The following is an 18,817-nucleotide window of genomic DNA, read 5'->3' as shown; positions in this document are numbered from 1 at the left end:
ACCTTACATAAAATTGAAAGCTGCGTCGAACTTGACTAACCATCTCACCCAACCCCTCATCTCACTGTCATGAGAACACACATCCTGCCGACAGATTGCGCATGCTCGGCGATCGGAGCGCTAGAACTAGAACAGAAGGACTGCATTGCCTTCGACTCTCCATGGAATCGGCCTCTTCCGTGACCTGTCACGATAAACTGATTATCATTGCTTCGACATTTTTCGTTAAATCTAGGGATCTTCGTTGCCAAACTTCTCTATGATCGACGAGTACACCTCGAACTATCAAATATGGATGGTTGCGACGTCGAGCTCATACACGCGGAATGCGAGCGCACGTAATACTGCCGCAGGCGATGGTCAAAAAAACTAGGGCGAACATATAATTTCCTAATCGAGACGTTATAGGTGGGAAACCACCCAAACAAAAGCAAACTCTCACCATCGACCTGATTTTCTTACTAATACTCGCGCCTCCTCAACGCGACCGTCGTTGAAACTCGATCAGCGAAAACATCCCCCTAGCATCTAAAAAACATATCAAGTCACCGCGCCCTTTATCAAGACAGATATAATAAACTAGCGATCATTGCTAATGCTACACGGTTACCCTCCTTCGGGCCAGCAGCAAGGTCAGCAGTCTGAGGCTCTGCAGCAGCAGCAGCAGCAACAACCTCAACCTCAACAACAGCAACAAACCCCACAGACTATTCCTGCAATGCGTCTCCGCGACGACCCACTGCCGCCTCAACCTTCCACATCTCAAGCACCTGCACAGCCAGCCGCCCCAGCTCCAGCAACCCGTTCTCGCAAACGTAAATCTCCCCCAACAACAACAGCCCAGCCGCCAGCACCACCACCACCACCACAGCAGCTCCAGCAGCCTCCGCCTGGCATATTCCTCCCTCCAATGTTGCCACCCCCACATGGACATCACCCATCATCCATGCCCATTTATTTCTCTGGCCCTCCGGGGCCTGAGTTCGGTGGGCCTCCACCCCACCCGCCTCCGGGTGACCAACCTTCCCCGCAGATTGAGGGTCAGCCTGGTGGTCCTGATGACTCAAAGGCAAATGGTCGTCCATTGAGCCAGACCAAGAGGGCCGAGCAAAATAGAAAGGCGCAGAGAGCGTTCAGGGAACGTAGAGATCAGTAAGTGCATGTTTCTCATTATTGCCTTTGTTCCGTTCTGCACTCAGAAAGGGCACGGGTTCACTTCTTTCTTGCTTTCATCTCTTAAACGCATTGTGCAGATCTGACTCACCTTCATCATAGGCACGTCAAAGCCCTCGAGTCGCGCTCTCAACTATTGGATGCAGCACTTGCGTCCGCAGATGAGGCGAATCGTCGGTGGGAAGAGTGTCGAGCGCTTAATGACAGGCTCCGTGACGACATCACACATCTCCGCGAGGAAAACACGCACCTCCGTCAACAGCTCGACGAGGTGTACTCCCAGATTCCACAGGGTTTACTCTCACATCTCATGCCCTCCCAGTCCCAGCAGCAGCAGCCAGCAACGCAAGCACAGCCTCAGCCAGCAACAACTGAGGCAGAGAAGAAGGATGACACTGCCTCCAAAGAGTGAGGCAGCCGAACTGTTCGACTTGTTTTGTTCTGTAAAATGACTTCAATGATAAGACAGCAATAGGTTGCGGAGGCGCAGTGTACCGTAGACGTCCAATTTTTACTTTGCTTCACCAATCTTCCTTCTACACGTGTGCTTGCGGTGGGCAGTAGTTTATTCCACCTAGTTTGTACGTACCCGCGCCTGTGCCGTTTATGACTGTCTCCGAAATCGAATTTGTGTTCCTTGATACCACTGGGGTTTGTTTTAGCTCGTCGCACTCTGGCTCCATTGTCGACGTCGTTGAGAGGAGATGGTGGGTGGGATGAAAACGTCGCTGGAATTGCTGACAAGTACATTGTGATAGGAACTTTTTATGTAACCCGGGGCTTTGTCATCTACTGCTCACCTTCAAGTTGCCACATCTATGAGCCTTATGCCAACCTTAGACAGCCTTGTATGAAGACATTCCGCTCTGTTCCTGTTGATTGCAGTCGGAGGTCCAAGTAGTGCTATTTCAAGTTCATCATATCCCTGCTATTCTATTTCTCGACCTGATATCAATTCCGAACGTTCTTGATTGCCGAAGGCATTTTACCCGCTCGATACTAATCGATCTGACCATGTTACAGGCCCCCATTGAGCTGCAAATCGATTCAGGTATCGGAATGCATTTACGGCTCCGAGTATGCGCGGAGCTTCAATGAACTTCACTGGTGAGTACTAGTAGTAGTGACTGCCATGACGGGTCTTGCTTGTTGACTCAACCACATTGTCCAGCAGGAGTCAGGCTCGCGTTGTGTGTTTGCTTTTGTCGGCTAGATCTCTGCATCAGGATTCAGGGAAAGCCTCCTTCCTAAAATGAAGATAATCTTTGACAATTGCTCGTAATTTCAGTGAAATTATGCGTGAGTAGTTTTCCTAACCCCCAGTCGCAGTTAAATTTACGGTCATTGTTGACGATTACTGTCAAATCATCTTGAATTGCGTCAAGACTCAAGGTCAAGATACACGAGCCTCATCAAGGCAATGGCACACAAATATCATCGGAGGGCCCACTTGGGAATGATTCATTTCCGGGAGGGGCCGGATAGTACGGAGATCACGTGCGTACACACACATCCAGCCCAGCTCTCTCCGAGTCCAACAAGCTTACAGCGATCAACTTCACCCTCTCTTTATTCTCCAACCACTTTCTGGCTCCTTCGGACATCCGGTCTCGCCGTAAGACTTTGGAACATTTTTCTTCATCTCCATCGCCACCCAAATACTTTGTTTCATTCTCTTCGGGGACATGGCGCTGCAAGCCCTGTAGGCGGTGTACAACACAGTTTCTAACTTTACATATAGGGTAAGCTGTATTTGTTTTATCATACACGCCGTCTTCACTCCGTTAATGTAGAAGAAAGGGATCTCACAAAGCACACGATATAAGAAGCCAGTTTTGTGTTTCTTTTTCCCTGGTCCGACGGCTCTAGCCAGTGTCTTCGCAATGCAGGTAATATGCCACCTCGTTGTGATGGCACGAACCCAGTCCAAAACTTTAGTAGGTTGTCACGTGGTTTCTGTCTGAACACCTGATACTCCGTACGTCCTTTAAAAAATGTCACCACTCGTGTATGTGATCAACTAAGAGGCTGAACCAGGTATACTTCAGGAAGCGTACATACGGCATGAAGCTTAAGATGTACATCATGTACCGCCATACTTCGCTTTCTCATTCCCCACAAAGTCCATCGTTCTGTCGGGCTTTTCTCCTGCCAATGGAATATCATTGTTCTTACATCACCGTTTGGACTTGCTTAGACGGGACATAAAGGGAGGAAAAAAAATCTTTGACCCTGATCCATCGGGGCAGACAAGCCGCAGGCCCTAGTAACAATCTGAGTGACATTATTTACCTCTAACGGCGCACAAATTTCCTTGTTCTTGCTAGCAGGGCAATATCTAGATATGCGGGATCATATACTGATAGCACAAAGGCCTGTATTTGAAATTTTCTATTTTGCAGAATCCAGATCTAAAGATTTCTTGGCAGTTTAATCACAGGTAATTGAATGCGATTGACAGCGCACTATGTTCCCAGGGCAAAACGAGTCAAGCCACCATGTTTAAGGTTACACCAACTGGTACTGGCCAAGCGGGGATGCCTCCGACCCTGTCCTCCGAGTCAGGTTTCCGAGCTAGAGGCGTCAGGGCCACACTCCTTCGCACCCCTCGCCACGTTGGTGGCGTTAGCATCGTGGCGTCTACTACTATGATCCCTCCATGACCCTTCATTGTGACTCATAAGTGCTCCCCTTTGTCGTCATCGTATCGAAGACTTGTACCCTCCCAACCCCATTCTATCTTGTCCAATCTTCTGCAAAAAAAACACATCGATATCATAATTGCGGTTGCGAATACACTCTGTTATGCACTGCCATTTTCAAAACTCCGCGAAGAAAAGTGAGGCCGACATCCAAGGGGTATAACTCGGGTGTAACCTGCATATCATGTATTTCTGGTCAGGCCCTTCTGCTTGTTCTTGCAGCTCATGAGCAATAACATAGAATGACAGAATTAAATTGGTTCGAGTGGGGCTATTCGATTGCCTGCGGTAGCCTTATGTCCACAGACGTAACAAAGGCCAATGCTGTCCCATCACGAGGTATGTAACCCCACTTCAACCGTTTCAGTCGCTAGGTCCATCCGGCTGGCGCTATTAGAGCCTGGCCATTGCGCATTGATCGGTAGTTGGAACATTGCAAGAGCGATGGCCCGGAAATTCTCTCTACTCCATGCCCTCATGGTCTGCCGTCAGTTAAGATGATGCATCGCTTGTGGTAAGTTCATACGGCTCACTTCCGGGACTTCTGCGAGATTTGCTCGATAGAAATTGGTAAGCTCCATTATCGTCATTCACATCAGAATTCGTCGGGTGCGAGGAGAATGCTTACCCTGCCGCTAATTATCACAAACAGTACTCAGACTTTCCACCGCGGCCATGGGTTATATGTCTTTCCGAAGATGCGAGTTTCCGAATCGTTGCGGCCACCACACCTTTTGAACTCCCGAAAATGAGCTCAAACTTCATCATCACCAGGCGGGTCTAGGTAGGGACGGCGATCTCACAGAGAATCAGATCTTAATAGACCATCTGACGCCGCGCGCACTCGACGGAATTATGCGTTCGACGAAGAATCGTGCAGCGCCGGTTGCACGGCTTTTGTTGTGCTTTTAGCATTAATGATCCGAATCTACAGGTGTAACTCAATCTGTACGCTTGGAACTAACTTGGAGAGTGCCCCCTGGCAGTCGATGTCTAAAAAGCGAAGTAGTTGAAACACACTGCAAATTATAGACTACAGCTCCTAAAAATGATGAGGCCTCCTGCTAGTATGGTATCAACCCGGAGGCAGTCTCAGATTGGCCCATAGGAACCGTAGCCTATAGACTTAAGCGCTGTTGTCTAGCGTTGCCTTTGTTCACAATTAAACCGTGACATTCGGCCTGTGTTGGTGAAATAGGAAGCAAAGGTTGCTGTGCTGCACTGCTGTAGGCTGAGTAAGCGAAATTCAACTTTCCCCTCATGACTCGGTAAGTCGACACAAACGACGCAAAATCTGCTCTTCTCCCTTAGCACTCAGCTTTCGCCGCCGTTTTGCTCGAGAATGGTCTCTGCACATGCTAACAATGAAGGCTCGCAGGAGTCCGCATCCATCACACCTGGAGGAACGTACACTATCCAAGTAAATTTCCGCAGTTTCAATTCACACAGGCCTCCATAGTGCTGACTCATCAAATTCTTTCCTCAGACCGTCTCTGTTGGGTGCAAAATCTACATCCGCCGTCCAACCCCAGACGGGGAGGAAGAGCGGCTTGCAGAAATACTATCAATTCGTGATAAACCCGTGAACTCATATACGTCAGCACAACGCACAAATGCCCGAGGTGGTGTGAAAGAAGAAGAGGAAGATGCACCCGACAAACCAGAAGACAAATGGGAGTACTTTGTCCACTGGGATCAGTTTAACAAGCGTTTGGATGAGTGGGTAACGGGATCTCGGCTTATCTTGAGCAGGGACCTCGAGTGGCCCCGTCCCAAGGTGCTACCGGGCAAGAAAGCTGGGCCTGGCTCACTGCAGAAAGCACCGGGGAAGGCGCCTCGCTCCCAGTCATTATTGAAGAAAGCGACATCAAATGCGGCTGCGGCTGCTTCGCCCACATCTGCCTCAACCCCTGGCCGCTCTGCTTTTCCCTCGCCATCACCTGCCCCATCATTGAAGCGGAAGTTAACTGATGATGAAGAGGAAGAAGAGGAAGAAGAAATTGAAGGGGATGATGTAGACGCAGAAGGCGAGATGGATGTCGACGGCGAAGGGGATACCTTCGAACTTAACGTCAATGGTGCACAAGTAGAGACGCCCCCTCCCGTTTCTTCATTCAGCAAAGAACAAGAAATCGAGAAACTGCGGACATCCGGCTCGATGACCCAGTCAATATCAGAAATTGCGCGGGTGAAGAATTTAAACCGTCTACAGATTGGCAAACACGAGGTCGAAGCGTGGTACTTCAGTCCATATCCAAAGGAATATGCGCATTTACCCGTGCTATACATCTGCGAGTTCTGTCTCGCATATTTTCCGTCGCCCATGATGCTCTCGCGCCACCGACAACGTTGTACGCTATTTCATCCACCTGGCAACGAGATCTACCGCCACCAAGACATTTCGGTCTTCGAACTTGATGGGAAGCGGCAATTAAGCTGGTGTCGGAACCTCAGTTTATTGTCCAAATGTTTTCTAGATCAGTAAGTTCTTCTCGGTAACGACGAAGCTCAATTATCTGACTGTGCCCTTATAGCAAGACGTTGTACTATGACGTGACACCGTTCATGTATTATGTCATGGTGTGTACAATGCCATTCTGTATTTATGTTATACCGACTATCATCGCAGTGTCTACGAGATTCTACAGGGTGCCATATTATCGGTTACTTCTCGAAAGAGAAAGAGTCGGCGGAGAATTACAACGTCGCATGTATCTTGACGCTACCGCAGCATCAACGCCACGGCTTTGGCAAGCTGCTCATCGAATTTTCTTACGAGTTGAGTAAGAAAGAGGGGAAACTTGGCAGCCCTGAAAAGCCCCTGAGCGATCTGGGCCTACTCGGTTACCGTGCATATTGGGCGGAGGTCATCGTGGAATTGCTCATCAATACGACAGATGAGCTGAGCATTGACGATATTGCGCAGAAGACGTCTATCACCCATGCGGATATTATGAATACGTGTGTGAAAGAACCTGTTCTCTGGGATGTAACGCTAAATGAATTGCTTGCAGGTGCACAACGTTGCAGCTATTTAAACACTACAAAGGACAACATATCATTTGTCTCTCGGAAGCCGTTTTGGAGAAACATGAAAAAGTGCGAAACAAACGCAGGCGTCGGATTTATGCCGATAATTTGATCTGGAAGCCACCTGTCTTCACCAGAGATCAGCTACGGTTTTACTGATCGCCTCACTTGACGTCTTGGCCAGTTTTTTTTATTTGCGAGTTGGTTTTCTTGATCGATATCACTGTAGCTGTAGAGTAAAAAGGGACGTTGATCGGTATCATGTCATCGTACACGGTGCAAAAAATATGTAGTTCTAGCGGCGATTCCAAAAAGGCTGATTTAATCATCACTTTTCGCTTGGGCGCCCCGTCGTCGCAGGATCATGGGCTCATCCTGTGCATCACGTAGATCTTCCATTCTCATCGATCCATCTTCTCCAGACAAGTTCTCGTGGGGTAGAACAGGTGACGGTGGCTGAGACGGGAAAGGCGAGAGAACGCCAACACTCGACAAGCGTAGATCCTCCTCTCCCGTGAAGTAAGCCTGGAGCTTCATTTCTTCCTGTACTCCCGTACTCTTCATGTCGGTATTGTGTTGCCGATGAACCGAAGATATGCAGCTGCCTTGCTCCGCGGGGAACGATTCTTCAGATGACGTATCTTCAACGAGGACCGAGGGCGTGCCCTCAGCAGTCATAACAGGCAGGTCGCTTGTGGACGCTTTGACGTCGTCAACAATACCGAGAGTGCGTGCGATTACATAGGAGGTAATATCCTAACGAGATATCAATAATTGAAAGAAGCGAGGATCTACAAATTTAGCAGGGTTGGATACGCACCAGGAGTGTCAGAACGACGACTGGGAGAATAAGCAGGAACGCCAATATGCGGAATGAATATGCGACCTGGGTGACCCAGGAGCCAGGAAGCGGGTTCCATAGATATTCGATGTATGCATGCCATACGCGACGAGGTGCGGAAGAGAACAAGAGGTGTAAACTGTATTGGGAACCCATGATTCTGGAGTGAAGGGTGAAGGGATTTGGAGCCAAATTGGAACAGGTCGCTTGCAGGAATATGCAAAAAGAATGCTGGCAAGCTGCAAGTTACGCCCGTGATTTAGATGGTGCTTTGGACCCGACAGAACGATTTCTGATTGCGCTTGGGTTTTGTAACAGCCGTGATTACTAGATAGCGTTTTTGCACCCGATACGACGAACGCGTTTGCGTGTAGAGCGATGATAGGTGGGCGTACCGCTGTCAAATATGTTGATATGATGGAAAAGTAACGTACAAGAGTCCAACTCAGTGCACAGATCTGATAAAGATGACAACTGTAAAGAGGCTACAAGGCAGTTTCACGGTCTTTGCCGTAGAAGATCCTGCCTAGAGGCGACAAACAGGAGATAGAAACATCAAATCGAAATTCTTCTAACAGATATGATACAAGGGGGCTACATAGTACTGTCTTGCGCTGGGACTTAGTCGGGTCCATGGTGTACAGATAGCAACTATCAGATCCTAACATGTTCAAAGCATTGGGAATCGCGAAATTATAGGGATATATCCACGCAGGCAGACCAGGCCTCCACAAACAAGCACCGAGGATATACCGATAAATACAATCAAGGGAACATAACAGGTGACGGGAATACAACGCCATCAGGTCGTATCATGATAATCGGGCGGCGTTTCGCAACTTGGTTTTCTGGAGGTAGGCAGCCCAACACCTCGGTGCACCTCACTTCGGCATATGGCGAAGGGTCTGATCCGAAGAAGATGTGTACTGGGTCTGCTTTGTTGAAGTTTTCTCCGTATACAGTCAACATTTTTGATATGTGAGGATTAGGTTTCGACAAGACGCCACGCGATTGTGCGCAGTTAGACTTTGGTGCCTCCGCAGCACGGTCAGGAGGAAGGTATTTCACCACTGCCGGGAATGGAGTGACGGGCTTCGACGGGATTGGGAATGATCCTGTTTGAGGCGCATTCTGGTTGTCGAACAACACGGGCGGTACATAGAAGTTGTATCGCACTTGATCTGACAAATTCAAAGTTAAGTTTTGCACATTTGGGAATGGAAAATTACGTAGTACCTGTGCCAACAATAGTCCAGACGCTCGTCTCGCCTATATCCACTTGCCAAAGTGCACCCGATGATGCGCCGGCGTCAGTGGAAGATCCGCGACGTCCAGAAGACGCAGACCCGGCGGAGGTCGGGCGCCGCCGCCCTTTCGGGCCTGGATTCTTGATAACACCGGCACTTGATGTTGAACGTTTCGCCTTCTTCACCCGCCCGCCGTCATTTGAAAAATCATTTGATGAAGACGGTGATGCTGGCTCGCTTGCAGTAGCCTGCCCGAAATAATCGGCGCCCGACATGGACGCTGGTGTTGAAACTACGGGAGATCCAGGAAGGATAGGGGATGTTGACCCTGCATTCGGCGGGTTGTTCCACAGCCGACCCTCAATTGGACGGTAGGTATTAACCTTTTCACCCATGCACGACAAGAACGCGCCCGTTGTACCGGGGGTTCCAGGCTCAGGCATGCCCTTCGTTGAGTCGTAGACTTCGAAGGCGATCTTATGAAGCTGCGAGACTGGGTCACCACACACTTCGCCTGGTGAGCAATAGTGGTCTGCAACACCCTTTGCGCCTTCTTGAAGACCTCCTCCAACTACTGTCGTCTGATGATCAACTTTCCGGATAATCAAGACGGGGGATACGACGCCCGAGACTAGACACTGTAGCACCACTGTCTGGTTGTAATAGATTGGTATTTGGGTGCCGTTGTTGGTGAAAGGAATGGCATTTGGTGGAGGTGAAGGGTAGTCAGGTTGTGGAGGTGGTGGGGGAGGGGTATCAATTCCGCCGGCCGGTTTGTTGACATCGACAATGTACATTACAAACGGATCTAATGTGAAAACGTCAGCGAAGACAAAAAAAGCATAAGTGAAAAACTGACCCCAACTAGCAGTACGTGCAATGAATGATGGCGTGCTAGATCGCGCACGAGTATCGATCCCCATTAAAGGGGCGCCGTCAGAACCCTTGAAAGAGGAACCTGAACCGGAGACACAGAGGTACTTCGTCGAGACGGTCTGAGAACGCAGACGATGGAAGAGTGAAATCGTTGAACCATGGTTTATACATACTGGAGGATCACGGTCAAAAGCCATCATGAACCACAGTGAATCTACGCACGCTCAAGATTCTTTGCACTCTGTCTCTTCTTACTTGGCTTGCTGATCACTTTGATAGGACGGCTCGGGAAAGTTCCGATAACGCGTTCAGGCTCATCGTCAGAAGATGGAGCAGTTATCTTTACAAGCGCCTCGACTTTTTTCTTCTTCTCGTCAACATCACTGATGAACAACTGCTTTCCGACGCAGCGACCAATGTATGTTGTGCCTGTAGGGGCATCATTTACATCAAAGATCTTGCCGGAGGCGGACGTCCACTCGATGGAACCCTCTTGAGGCACAGGTTCACCCGATATGCAGACGGTCACACGAGGAGGGCAAAGTTTTGGCTCTTCCCCGCGGCGTATCACGTCAGTCCACCAAGAGTTGCCAATCATGATTGCCGTTGGAGGGGGGCAGAGGAAGCGTTTCTCAGTGCCGTATGATTTTTGCGCCACCCTGCTCGACATGACAATGACAGTGCGTTCGCCAAACGCGAGGCGGTTTGGCGTCCGTACGTATTGATCGAGGTAGGGTCTGAATAGCAAAGGCATGAGATTCTGAAGGTAAATTTAACGTAATAGTCTTTACCGAATGAAAGCCTGAAGGTCATTGGAGGAGCCCATACCAGGATGCCCGTTTCTCATCCCAGGAAAACCATCCCCAATGTTGGACATGCGGAGGGACATATCAGCATGAGGGTTTCCAAAATATTGCACGTCGTCGTAGCCAGGAAGGCCAGAGTCAGGGCGGAACGAGTGCGTTGCTTGCGGAGCAACGCCACGGAACATATCAGGGCTGTGTCCCATATGCGAAGGGACCGAAGGAGGTAGGCCAGAATGGGGAAAGCGACTGTCAGGTTGCAAGCGCATGCGATCTTGGAATGGTTGAAGGGCCGATGGAGGATAGCCTGCACCGCCGTTCATGCCATAATCATCGGAGAAGTCATTGTGATAGCCAGCGCCGCTAACACCGGAAACACGGCGATCGTTGAGGAGTTCCGGGTATGCGTGGCCGTTGGAAAAGTCCTTCTGGTGTCCGTTTATACCCAAGGAGTGGGGGAAGACCGGAGATTGCTGGATGCCAGTCATCGCGTCATTGGGTGTCAATGGAGAGACCTTCCCACTGGAATACGAAACATTGTTCATGATGTCGTAGGTGTTGCTGGAGCCAAATGATGGAACAGAGTCGCCAAAGGATGCATGCGAGTATACTCCGTCTGGGCTCATGGCGTAAGGAGGACCCAGGGACGAAGAGGAAGATGAATTGGCGCGGTACCGCTGAGAGGCAAAATTGTTATTATTGTTTGAAAAGAGATCATAGGAGGGATGATCTGAGACCTCTCGAGATTCTGAATGATCAAAGTTATGTTGAGGAATTGTTTGAGACAAATGGTGAGATGGAGAAGAGTTGTCTACTGTCTGCAATGAATTAAATGCTTGATCGAGGTCAGCCTGGTTGTACATTGGCTGATGTGAAGCAGTTGCAAAGTCCATCGCTCCTGGACGGGGTATCGTCGTGGTATCGAAAAGACCTTGATTATTGAAAGAATGATGGATAGAAGGAAGACGAAAGACAGCTGATGATGAAGTTTCGTCAGACAGGGAAGCCTGAACAAGCTGTGATCGGTCGTCGGGAATTGCCGCTGTCATCACGGAAACCCAAGTGGCGCTTTGAGCCATAAAATATGAGAGCTTATGAACGGGTCCGTACAGGTAGAAACTTTTTATCAAGCTTATCAGCGATGCTGTAAGAGTCGACTGTGCTTGACAAAGATATCAAAAAATCACTCTGGTAGTGAAGCAACACTACTAACCTGTTCTTCTATTGATCTCTATCTTTTCTAGACCCAGTGACTCTATAATCGGCGGTTGCGGCTTGGTTGGTTGTGAAGATACGAATGTCAAATTTATATTGACAAACAACAGACTACCAAGGTTAGGTTAGGAAGGCGCGAGGTAGGCAACGTTGTTAAGGCTTTGTCCGTTGCCGGCAAATTGGTGGAACGGTGAGGTAGGCGACGGCCCGCTAGCGTTAGGGGATACCGTGACGTCTACTAGTAACGGCACAGATGAGCTCGAAACTGGAAGGTGTAACAAAAAGGATCATATCAGCACGGTGTGCCGTTGCTTTTATAGATCTCTTAGGCTGACATAGAACTCTAATTGCGGCAAGGCAACATTTCGCGAAACACCGCGGCCGACCTGATTCATGAAAAAAAGGTTCCGTGTTTCTTTGCTATCACTGCGTTCTGAGTGATTCGACTTGTCCAAACAATGAATGATCTCGATCTATCGTCGCCTTCTCGTGCCTACCCAAGTCCATCTTCTTCGACCTATCGGCGCGCTGGCATATATCTGGCAGTCTACCCGCTCCGAAATCTCATCTGTTTCATCCGATTGGATCTCTCTCGACCTTGTGGCATTGACTCTTCAACTGTCGCACGCGGCGGAAATACTGCACCCATCTTACTCAACCAATCTTCGTTTTGGGATCTCACCTATTTTGAAAGTCGCTCGGTTAGACCCGTCAAGAGGTACGTATGGCAGTTCCATCAAAATAATCTCATTCTTGGTTGCCGTGATAGACGAGGATAGACGCTTGTTGCAGGAATGGTTCATCGTCCCATTCTATCTCAACTGTTGCACTCAGTCGACCCAGAACGTGGTGCCGTGTTTCCCCCGATTTAGGGATAGTCAGAGGGACTTGCCGTCCCTGCAATGTGACAATCGGCCCCTCTCCACCAATCAGGGTCCTTGCTTCCGTCTTCACGAAAGCTTCAAGGATCAACGTAAGTTTCGGCTGTACAGCAATCAACTACTTTGCAGGCCCGAAATAGATGTCAGGTCATTACACCGCAGTCCCTACTGGGGGGCTCACTCAAGGTTTTTCCAGAACAGAGTAAGTCTGTAGAAGTTCGACAGCTTGACGTCGGTTAACGCATTCTGATATTGTGTAGACCGTAACAATTCGAGCATACATTGCGGCATATTTTTTGAAATCCGCCATGGTTAGGGTTCTCATTAGTAGACTTTGATGGGCCGTAGGTACGTCCCACACGTCTTCAACATCAATTCTACAGAGAGTTGATTGCGCACAATTGACATACTTGAACGTCCAGACTACCAGTCTTCGTCATACTGCCCTTTTGCCATGACACCCCGTCAATATTAATGTGTGATCGCATCTCCAAGATCCACGGTCACGGCTATTTACCTTTTCCTCAAACCCTTACTAATTTGACTATTGGAGCGCCTTTGCGGAGGTCATGTACGTACGACCCTCGCGAAGCAAACGTGGGCAGGGGTAGGTTTTGTATGCAGAAAGAAGTTACAAGGGTCATTTTTGGGTCATTTTGTAAATGGTCAATCCACGTGTAAGGAAATTTTAGAATAATCAAGTCGATCTTTTTGATTCCGTCACTTTGGCCTTGTCCAGTTCTACGCAAACAGGATTTATATTATCAACTGTTCTCGTCCATGGTGTCCACCATTCCTGAGATTGAGATAAGGCAGCGGCAAGAATCAATAAAGTCGCGCTGCATACCTACGGACGCAATAGTCAAAGTAAGTAAAAAGATTCTGCACCGAATGGGGTGTGAACAAGATAGCGGAACCATTAAATTGGTTCAACTTGTAGGGAAAAGATAATAGGCTGGCACTTGCTAAAACTCGTTGGCTTCTTTGACCCGGGAGCGCGACCGTGACCAGAATACCTAAAGGAGTTGTTTGTCCGGGGACTTTTATTATTATATTTTATTATATTTGTTGCGAGCTCATTGTAGGCGGCCGGTAACAGGTCATTCAATTTGGAGGTACCTTGCTTGCATCGCATCCGACGGCCGGTTAACCAAGCAGCACAGGAGCTACAGGAGCCCTCTGAGAAATTTTAGGAATTAAATAAATTCACTGACCTAACCGTTGGGCGCGCCCCGCCCCGACAGTAACTTAGCGGAGGAATAAATTCACACTCCGTTTTATTTTAAAGTCCGCTATGTTTTTGCCATGTAGGGACTTGTTAGGCCGTGTGGCATGAGTACTCGGCCGAAAAGAGAGTGAGGTATGTAATGTCTTTATCCCAAGATGTAGGTGGTTAGCACATGCCAAAGTGGCAAAAGGCACAGTCAAAGCAATATACGTACCATCCTTCCTTACATGAACGAGTCTATCAAACGGGGCGCCGCACGTGAGTAAGAGGCCCGCGGGAGTTGTTACATTGGAACATCTGTTCAGGGTAGACATTGCCGCAGGGATCAACCATAGATGGGCGGTTACACACCTCAAGTTCGAAGAATATCGATTTCATTAGACATGTTTACGAGAACGATTTAGTGTCGAGCATGACGTTTCAAAGAGGCTAGTCTGCACAGCTTCCCTTTGGGTACTGGCAAGTCCCCTCGGACACCGCGCTGAGAATTATCAAAGTCAATATTAATGGCTAATGGCGAGATTCGAACGGACATGCTGTTACAGAAGCAACCTCCTAGCGTACACTTGTCCCAAACGAAGACCCAGGATGACGATTGACAGCTTCATGGGACCCAGTGTGAACATTTTTTCAAAATCATGTTTTCTCCAACATACACGGCACGGGTAGCCGTCCAATCCGGAAAGACGCCCAGGTGCCTGGAAAATCAGGCCTCTTGACGTATCGCTTACAACAAATCACCCGTTTGCGTCGCAGTTCAACTGAGCGCTGTACATCGGCTGCGTCGCATCAGAGGCACTGATCAACACCGTGTCAAACGCATGTTCGCCTTGCAGTTGACATGCTATTGTGAATACCGGAGTAAATTACATCTTCATCTTTGAGGTGGGACCACTGGATAATTGACGAGATGTAAGGACGCAAGCACATACCAAATACCACGCTGGCCTTACGCGGGACCGCATGACGGACAATGTGACAACGCCCCACTGCAAACGGCGCCCAAACCGCAGTTAACGGATCAGGTGCTGTTGAGCAAGGCGGTGAAATTACAAAGCGCTTTTTGAAGGATGCAACGCAAAAGGGTGATTTAAAGATGCGATTGGACGGAAATACATCCTTGTTGATGAAAACACCTTCCTAAGATTGAGCAAATGTCAGGTAACAGGGCTGGGCAATACGGCCCACATCGAAAGTGATCATTAAGATGCACAACTTGTCGATCTCAAAGAGCTCGGCGTTGATCGATATTTTGGTGCGGAAACCGCACGGCCTAAAAGATGGCCAACGTTCAGGGTTTTAGCTTCCATTGGCAGCAGATGGGATGTAGTCAGAAGAAGGTACTTACATGGTTTCGCCAGACCTCTGCCAGCAGGACTTGGACCCATTACTACATTCGGGTATTGTGGCGGTGACCGAAATTTGGGAATTAGTTGCCTTGCTTGCTGGCAGTCGTTAGCGCAGCCGTGGCCATCGTCCAGCCGTCGTCATTGTCACCGTTCAACGTAGGTTGTGTCTAACAATCTAACGCTTTGTGGGGCAATTTCATTGCCAGCTTGTATCAGTTAGTCGCATCGCGATACATTTCTTTTTTTCACTCTCTTGTCTTAATCTCGAGCGTGTGGTTTATCCAAGCTCCAGTCAGAGTTCAAGAGGCTATTCAAGCTACCTCTTTCGGCGGATTATTTGACGAATCGAGCTGGTTTCGTATCGTCAAACATGTCAGTTCCTTCTTACCAACTCAATACGCCTCGTCCGCGTCCTCCTCCACCTCCTCTGCGCTTTCAGAAATCTCAAAATTCTTCATTGACGAATACGCACTCAAACGCGCAAACACTCCTTTATGATCTTCCTCATTCAACTTCTGTTGTTTCTCCTCCTGGAAGTCCAGCTGCGAAACCTGGTGTATTACCGCCATCCTCTCCTTCATTTGCTGGCAGACCCAGAGGCCGAAGAAACGGTCACCCTGGCCCAACGCCGCCTCCTACTTCTCGAAATCGATCGATCACCCCTCTTGGAGTCTCTCGCAGCGAGCTCGAAAAATTTGCCGAGCTTTGTCGTGCATGGTATGCCTTTGTTCTCAACCGATTGTCCTGTCAATCATAATTCATGTCATCAGGTACTTCAACCAAGATGAGGCGTCTGGGCGACTAGTTACTCAGACACTAGCAAATTTGCCTCCTGCTCAGCGAGCACCATTTTCACGCCTTCAGGCATCCATTCGTTCTGCTTACCATGCGAGCGTCAATGCCCGTCGACACGCGGAATTTCAGGCACATATCAACGCAACTCAGCCTGGTGGTTCATTAATGCCACATTCTAGAGCAAATCCTAGAGGTCCAGTGGCTGCGAAAGAACGCTTTGACCGATTAGATAAATTTGTTAAGACCTGGTGCACTATGGGCATGCCTGGAACCAAGCCGTTCTTTCAGGCATTGTGGGCAATTTTGCGACTTCAAGTTGTCCCAGAGCCCCTTGGCGGTGCGGGGGCGAACCGAATACGCTGGGAATTTGATGACGCCGTTTTCAAAGAGTCTGCGTAAGCATACTAAGCATTCATTGGCATCTAAATCTATCATACTTACTTTTTACACACGGCATAGTGGGAAAGACTTCATGCTTGATGCTATCGATGTCCTCAAAGGAGTATGTTGTTGTTATCGTTCATTGTCGATGTACTCAATCAGCCTTTCAGGTGTTGGCCTTCGAAGAAGTTTCATCCTCGAAGCACGACAGCAATTGCGCGTCTCACCAGCCACAGCCTGCGCACTTGCGCTCCCGCTCACAACCTTTATCTGCTCACCGCGAGACGATTGGTTCGTATGCTTCACCAATTGCCATGACTACCCAGGTAAAGCGCGCGAGAGCTACAAGCGACCCATTTTTAGATATGCCCGCCCTCTCACACTCCGTCCCTTCTGCTTCTTCTCAATCCTCCGGAGCTACCATCCCTTCCTCTGAAACTCCCGAAGATTGCCCAAGTTCCATTACCCCACACGATCAACTTGGGGAAGACGAATCATTACCCCCGCTTCGATCAGAATTCGTCGCAGAAGATCCAGAGGATTACTTGCGCATCTGGACGTCTCCGGATCTTCCAAATCCCGAATTATTATCGTTACTAACTGTATTTCCTTCATTCATCACCCGTTGCTCTCTGCCGCGTTTTACCGCACCTCTAAATGCTCGTGCCGCCGACATCGAGGAGGGCGAGGAGGAGAGAGCAGAAGGCAAAGAAATCCACTTCGGCACTGGATCGATGTGGATTAGTTCCAAGCCACGCGGCGATGGGTGGCGTGGAGACTGGTGGACAAGGTTCGTCCTTTGGTGGCGAAGATTGTTCTGCTAAATATTGTGCTCTACGTCGATGACACATTGGACATATGTAACACTCCTTGTTTATCATTTTTGCATATACCAGCGTACACTTACCATTCACAGACGCTATTTCGAATGGACGCAGACTGTCAGATAAGTATATCATTATCCAGTGAATTGCTATGCATATGTTTCGAATGTACAATCATAGCATATTGGACCTCCCACTGACGTAGTTCAACTTGATACCAATTACATGAAGTCTCCCGGGACCGTCGATTCATTAATTTCGGGGTGATGGGATCATGTCTGCACGTAAACGCCGAGCACCCTGGGCCATCTCGTCAACATGCCCACTGAGCGCTGTTTCCGAGTAATGGCCCACAGGAACAATGCCGTTTCCAGTGACAGTTGAGTCTTCGAGTACTCGTTTAGGTGCTATGAAAATCCTCACGCATGAACGTAAAGACAGTACACCGAAGGTGCGTCACCATGATAGGCCACTTCTTGCAATTTTCTTTGACATAAGTATTAATTACTCAGACGCTGATTTGCGCGCCCCTCGGGCCAGAACTGCAACTTTTTCAACCTGTCAAAGCATGGGAGACTATCGACACCCACTGTTCGATGTTCAAGATAGCGTCCCTGTAGCCATCGCCAAGCGCTTTCCATCTTAGATCCCCAGAATTTGGATAGACTTCGCTTGTGCATTTGAAGGACAGGCTGTCACTCGGCGAGTCGATACATGTGATTTAAGCTGATAATATCAGACAATAGGTCCGGAAGGAAATTCAGTCGGATCCTAGCCAACACACCCTTGTCAAGGGGCCGAATATCAACCCACATATCTCTTATCAAAGCACTGGAACACAACCCCACAAGGTTCTTGCACCCTGACGTGATCTTCCAGGATGCTTGTCATGAACATTTCGTGATGTTCGAGGCCTTCTCATCTCTGTTCACATGAAAGACTTTTAATAATACTTCGGCCTCGATATGTGTTCTGGTGGATCTGATAGTTATCTTTGTATTTAAAGGTGAGTAATAGAGTTCTGGTTCAGCGGCAATAGTCAAGGGTCTTCCACGTGAACTCATACTAGAAGTTACTGGACCCACAATGTTTCCCATGTCCCTTAGGCGCGCTTGGAGATCTGTCATTTGCACAAAGATAGACAAATTTCCCTGTGCACGGCATTTCTCGGTGGCTTTCGGTAAGCCTGCAAGGACTGTCATGTTGGTGCAAAGTTCCCCAAGTGAGCGAGCCCTTTGACCGGAACTCCTTCTGTTCCTTCGTTGGAGCTGTGCCATCTATACGGCACTTGTATCAGCCCCTTTCTTTGATGGGTTCTCTCCGTTGGATCCAGAGCGTTTCGGTCAACTTAGCCCTCATCTTGCAGCGCAACTCGCTCAGCAGCAGACGGAGACCATTTTAGACCATGCCTGAAAGGGCCCTCAAGGACTTTGGATACAGCTGCGGATTGATCTCGGATGTTACTGGGTGTC

At 48.8% G+C, this 18,817-nt stretch overlaps 5 protein-coding genes across 5 annotated transcripts; 3 read left to right on the top strand and 2 right to left on the bottom strand.

The window, feature by feature from the left end:
- Positions 1–461: 461 nt before the first annotated feature.
- On the top strand, positions 462–1,941 carry HD556DRAFT_58410 (uncharacterized protein). Its single transcript, XM_041311006.1, has 4 exons — positions 462–632; positions 692–1,152; positions 1,276–1,581; positions 1,639–1,941. Exons 2-4 carry the CDS (start codon positions 719–721, stop codon positions 1,646–1,648), a joined length of 750 nt encoding a protein of 249 aa, XP_041163902.1. The 5' UTR covers positions 462–632; positions 692–718; the 3' UTR covers positions 1,649–1,941.
- A 3,148-nt stretch (positions 1,942–5,089) lies between these two features.
- HD556DRAFT_57989 (acyl-CoA N-acyltransferase) lies at positions 5,090–7,145 on the top strand. Its single transcript, XM_041310997.1, has 5 exons — positions 5,090–5,295; positions 5,362–6,356; positions 6,410–6,455; positions 6,505–6,836; positions 6,890–7,145. Exons 1-5 carry the CDS (start codon positions 5,218–5,220, stop codon positions 7,062–7,064), a joined length of 1,626 nt encoding a protein of 541 aa, XP_041163901.1. The 5' UTR covers positions 5,090–5,217; the 3' UTR covers positions 7,065–7,145.
- On the bottom strand, positions 7,122–8,228 carry HD556DRAFT_57702 (uncharacterized protein). The gene is made up of 2 exons (XM_041310994.1): positions 7,726–8,228; positions 7,122–7,661 (listed from the first exon to the last, which is right to left on the bottom strand). Exons 1-2 carry the CDS (start codon positions 7,900–7,902, stop codon positions 7,227–7,229), a joined length of 612 nt encoding a protein of 203 aa, XP_041163900.1. The 5' UTR covers positions 7,903–8,228; the 3' UTR covers positions 7,122–7,226.
- Positions 8,229–8,511: 283 nt separating this feature from the next.
- HD556DRAFT_1231226 (LAG1-DNAbind-domain-containing protein) lies at positions 8,512–11,535 on the bottom strand (the record flags this gene model as incomplete). The annotated part of the gene is made up of 5 exons (XM_041297414.1): positions 8,512–8,927; positions 8,983–9,801; positions 9,853–10,041; positions 10,092–10,606; positions 10,661–11,535. The coding sequence occupies 5 exons, from the start codon at positions 11,533–11,535 to the stop codon at positions 8,512–8,514; spliced, it is 2,814 nt and encodes a 937-aa protein (XP_041163899.1).
- Positions 11,536–15,371: 3,836 nt separating this feature from the next.
- On the top strand, positions 15,372–17,601 carry HD556DRAFT_1344106 (uncharacterized protein). The gene is made up of 4 exons (XM_041302190.1): positions 15,372–16,062; positions 16,116–16,535; positions 16,600–16,642; positions 16,692–17,601. The coding sequence occupies exons 1-4, from the start codon at positions 15,716–15,718 to the stop codon at positions 17,343–17,345; spliced, it is 1,464 nt and encodes a 487-aa protein (XP_041163898.1). The 5' UTR covers positions 15,372–15,715; the 3' UTR covers positions 17,346–17,601.
- The last annotated feature ends 1,216 nt before the right edge of the window (positions 17,602–18,817 follow it).

Source organism: Suillus plorans (genome assembly GCF_016647745.1).
Source record: "Suillus plorans strain S12 chromosome Unknown HD556scaffold_10, whole genome shotgun sequence".
In the NCBI taxonomy this organism is placed as follows: Eukaryota; Fungi; Basidiomycota; class Agaricomycetes; order Boletales; family Suillaceae; genus Suillus; species Suillus plorans.
This window is presented reverse-complemented; position numbering and strand designations above follow the sequence as displayed.

What these genes read in the sequence shown, in the direction of transcription:
- HD556DRAFT_58410 (XM_041311006.1), top strand. Translation starts at nt 719, where the DNA reads ATGCGTCTCCGCGACGACCCACTGCCGCCTCAACCTTCCACATCTCAA. An exon ending in TTCAGGGAACGTAGAGATCA is followed by an intron (nt 1,153 to 1,275) that starts GTAAGTGCATGT and finishes CCTTCATCATAG; the next exon opens with GCACGTCAAAGCCCTCGAGT.
- HD556DRAFT_57989 (XM_041310997.1), top strand. Translation starts at nt 5,218, where the DNA reads ATGGTCTCTGCACATGCTAACAATGAAGGCTCGCAGGAGTCCGCATCC. An exon ending in GAGGAACGTACACTATCCAA is followed by an intron (nt 5,296 to 5,361) that starts GTAAATTTCCGC and finishes TTCTTTCCTCAG; the next exon opens with ACCGTCTCTGTTGGGTGCAA. An exon ending in CGTTCATGTATTATGTCATG is followed by an intron (nt 6,456 to 6,504) that starts GTGTGTACAATG and finishes CTATCATCGCAG; the next exon opens with TGTCTACGAGATTCTACAGG.
- HD556DRAFT_57702 (XM_041310994.1), bottom strand. Translation starts at nt 7,902, where the DNA reads ATGGGTTCCCAATACAGTTTACACCTCTTGTTCTCTTCCGCACCTCGT. An exon ending in TCGTCGTTCTGACACTCCTG is followed by an intron (nt 7,662 to 7,725) that starts GTGCGTATCCAA and finishes ATATCTCGTTAG; the next exon opens with GATATTACCTCCTATGTAAT.
- HD556DRAFT_1344106 (XM_041302190.1), top strand. Translation starts at nt 15,716, where the DNA reads ATGTCAGTTCCTTCTTACCAACTCAATACGCCTCGTCCGCGTCCTCCT. An exon ending in GCCGAGCTTTGTCGTGCATG is followed by an intron (nt 16,063 to 16,115) that starts GTATGCCTTTGT and finishes TCATGTCATCAG; the next exon opens with GTACTTCAACCAAGATGAGG. An exon ending in CTATCGATGTCCTCAAAGGA is followed by an intron (nt 16,643 to 16,691) that starts GTATGTTGTTGT and finishes TCAGCCTTTCAG; the next exon opens with GTGTTGGCCTTCGAAGAAGT.